The sequence below is a fragment of the Penicillium solitum genome (assembly GCF_028829755.1).
Source record: "Penicillium solitum strain IBT 25940 chromosome Unknown utg000006l_segment0_segment0, whole genome shotgun sequence".
Taxonomy (NCBI): Eukaryota; Fungi; Ascomycota; class Eurotiomycetes; order Eurotiales; family Aspergillaceae; genus Penicillium; species Penicillium solitum.
In genome coordinates, this window is record NW_027072126.1 from 365,335 (window position 1) to 368,930 (window position 3,596).

The following is a 3,596-nucleotide window of genomic DNA, read 5'->3' on the forward strand; positions in this document are numbered from 1 at the left end:
TATATCCACAACTCAACTTTACAATATGGATTCTTGTAAGCTCCTCGGTCTGGACTTTCCCTGGGCTGACAAGGAGAGACTTCACTATGGCCAAATGAAGAAACTAATACTCCACAAATAAAATGTACCTGGCGCAAATGAAGAGAAAGTATCTCAAAACCGAGAAGAGATCGTCACTTATATTCCCTCTAGGACCAGGGCAGCATTCCTATACCATAGAACTGTGACTATAAAGACATCCGTACTATTTCACTTATGATTTGAATATCGAACAAATCCGAATACACCCCTAATGCTACTATCTCTGGCCTTGACGGCTATCGCCCTTTTGCCAGCAGGGCAGGCAGCTCCCTCCACCCACCACCCTACAGGAGTCTATCGTCGGTGCGGCCCAGTCTCTAAGTACTACAACCAGCAAACCTCCGATTGGGATACCTACAATGTCGGTGACTGGATCAATGATTGGTGGAACAACAACAGCGGTCTAATCTCTGGCAGTTCCTCTGGATTTGCCGGTGCATTCGGCCAATGGGCAATGGGCAACCCGGACTGGACCTGTCGGGACGATGGCTCTGATTCAGACTGTGATCTGCAGCTGTGTGATAACCGGGTGCTCAATGACCGTGGTGATGATATTCGTTCCACATACTACGTTCTTGAGTCTGTGAACCGTCTGCATACCTACTTCACTGGTATTGGTGAGGCGTTTACGACCACCGCTCTGGGGGCGGCTTTGTCGAAGGATTCTTGGGCTACAACATTCTATAAAGACAAGGATGACAAGAGTGTGACTGCATTGAAAGATGTCTTGGGTCTTGTCACGACGGTTATCGGTGTTGGTGCCTCGTTTGCTGGTTTGGGCCCTGCTGTTGCTGGTGCCGTTGCTGGTGCTGGCGGTGCGCTTATCAGTGGTGGAATGAACGCTGCTACCAATGTACTTCCTGACCAGTACGTGACTATTCCTTTTCTCTGTCTTACAATTTCTAACATGTAATAGCCAGGATGACACCTTTGAAAAGTCCGCCGATCTAGGTGGTATCCTAGGCAGTATCGTCGTGGACTCGCTCAAGACTTTTACTACTGCCAACAACCAGCTAATGAGTGGTCAGTCTTACGAGAATGCCGATATCCGGAGCTACCTCTCCGGTGGAGCTTTCCTCGCATACCCCGGTGTCGACAAGAATGCAGTCACTGATGCCATGACTAATATGCTGGTCGGTACCGCTATAAATCAATTGTACCGCACGCAGAAGATCTTCATCATGGGCGGTGGTTCGTGCGACGACAGCCAAGGCATTGGCTCTGGTCCACAGGAAGCCACTGTTTGCCGCGATGGTCAAGCGTGGTACCTGTACTACTGGCAGGAGAACGATGTGGTTTCTACAACATCCCACCAATGGGGATGGGTTGCGTCGCCCCCAGGAGCTGATCAGCTAGGAAAGGGTGTCTATGGTGGTGTTAGCGTCCAGGTAGGTCAAATACAAGAAGCCCGATTCCGTTATATCGTACTAATTTACTTAGGATATTATCAACTCCTCCCTTGATGCCTACGAGGTTGCGGGCTACAACTACGATTCCGACACCGCTGCCTATCGCGCCTCAGACGCCATTACCAACGCCTGGGCAAGCCCCGGTTCGAAGGGTGCATCTTGGGAGGGTATCTTCACGATCCCTGTGTGTGATGTTACTAGTGCGATCGAATCCGATTACCAGGGCAAGGAGTACATCTTGCAGCCCTATGGCCATGACAGCCGTCCCGTTTGGTGTGGTGCTATTTGCAGTAGTGATTCTCAGAAGACCAGTGACTTCATCAATGCTGCTCATATGGACGGTTTCAAAAGCCCTAAGCACCTCTGTGACTCAGATCCAGGATACTAGAGAATTGGCCTATATCTGATTTGGACGATCACTTGGTTTATATTCTGCAGTTCCTGGAATGGTATTCTGTTCTTTATTTCGATCAATTCAATTCAACACAAGTTTGGTCACCACTGTGGCCTATCTAACAGACATTTCTGTATTTTCAATCTCAATTCTCTTCCTTTCGATAGGGATTGATACAACCAATTGTCTATCAGGCCATCATCGCCAGATAACTTGGAATGCTTTGAAATTTCGCTAAGCACATCTATCTATCTATTCTTTTTTTTTAAAGAAAAAACTCCGTTGTATATTAGAATGGTGTTATAGTTAGAACCGGGCCGAATTTAGTGTTACCAGCCAATTCTTCAAAGTAAAGAGTGCATTAAACGAAAATACTAAGTACAGAGAAAGGAAGAAAAGAGGAAGAGAGGAAACAAGTCTCACAGGACCTTTGTGGGGTCCTGGTCGAACAACAAACAAACTATGCAAACATCCATCCAAGTCGGAATCTAATGGCAGAATCCTCCTTTGCACCTCTTCCAGATCGTAACAAGCAACTCCAGACGCACCGCTACTCTTAGCAGTCGCCGCTGGAAAGCGGCCTACAGTTAATTTTGACGATAAGGAAGACTCTGATACCGATGAATTTGCGGAACTAGATAAGAATAGGGCATCACCCTTACCTAACTTCCCTGATACGCAGCATCGTGCATCCGGTAGAATACGGAAGAAGTCGAGACTACTGGATAGGTATATAGCTTGATTACTTGAATCTTGACTCTTCAGAACTATAACCAGACACTGCACTATAGATATAATATAAACCATTGATAATTGAAAGTTGAAACCCTAATTCGAAGCTGAATCTATGATATGCACTAAATCCTCCTGTAAGGGCATACATTAATGAACTTCTGTTTTATAATTACGAGAAAATACAGCCTATTTCTACATAATTTATATAGTTGACCCTAAGTCACGTTTTTTACCTATTTGTCATGCTTGTTGAACCTCAGGTACACCCGCGGGTAACCTCCATGAGGTTCGGTCCAAGATAGAACCGCCCGGAGGTTCTAGGTCATGGAACCTTAACCTCCGGGTGGGTGAACCTCCTTGAGGTTCGTGAGGTTCACCCGCGGTTCCTAGCCAGGTCTATTCGCAGCCTAGGTCTGGCATAATATGTTCGGCAGCGATGGCTCCTGTGGCAGAATACCAACTCCCCAAAAACACTTGGTATGATTGGTTATTGATCAACTGTGACATATGTCTGCACTTCTCGGGTCTGTGGCCCTGTGAATCACCTTTCCCGAACGAAAAGGTAGAGTAACCAGCTTCTGCGTGGACATGGACGCCGACCGAAATAGGTCAAGGACGACCTTTGTGAAAAATATGATACAGATTTTCTTTCTGAAAGCTAGAGGGTCTGTGAAGTCACTTATATTGATTGGGGTACAGAATACGCTATGTCGGCTGTTGGAAGTTATCCCGGGGACCATCATCGGGCAAGTCATCAAGAAGTGATAATCACTCACAGAAGCCCCCCATTCAAGTTTCTCGCGGTAAAGCTAGTCAATTCGGAGAATGCAGTAAGTCTGGGTAAACTATAACAAAATGAGCCCTCATCCTTCCCTATCTCCTTTGACAATCGATGTTCCGTTGAAATACGCAGCTGGCTCACTTCCGCAACCTTCCAGAAGGATAAGAATGCCTTGAATTCTGATAGTGTTGCTTCA

The 3,596-nt window shown here is 46.5% G+C and overlaps 1 protein-coding gene across 1 annotated transcript; it reads left to right on the plus strand.

Annotated features, from left to right (window-relative positions):
- Positions 1–292: 292 nt before the first annotated feature.
- N7455_009260 (uncharacterized protein) lies at positions 293–1,878 on the plus strand (the record flags this gene model as incomplete). Its single annotated transcript, XM_065606154.1, has 3 exons — positions 293–948; positions 998–1,469; positions 1,522–1,878. 3 exons carry the CDS (start codon positions 293–295, stop codon positions 1,876–1,878), a joined length of 1,485 nt encoding a protein of 494 aa, XP_065460619.1.
- Between the last annotated feature and the right edge of the window lie 1,718 nt (positions 1,879–3,596).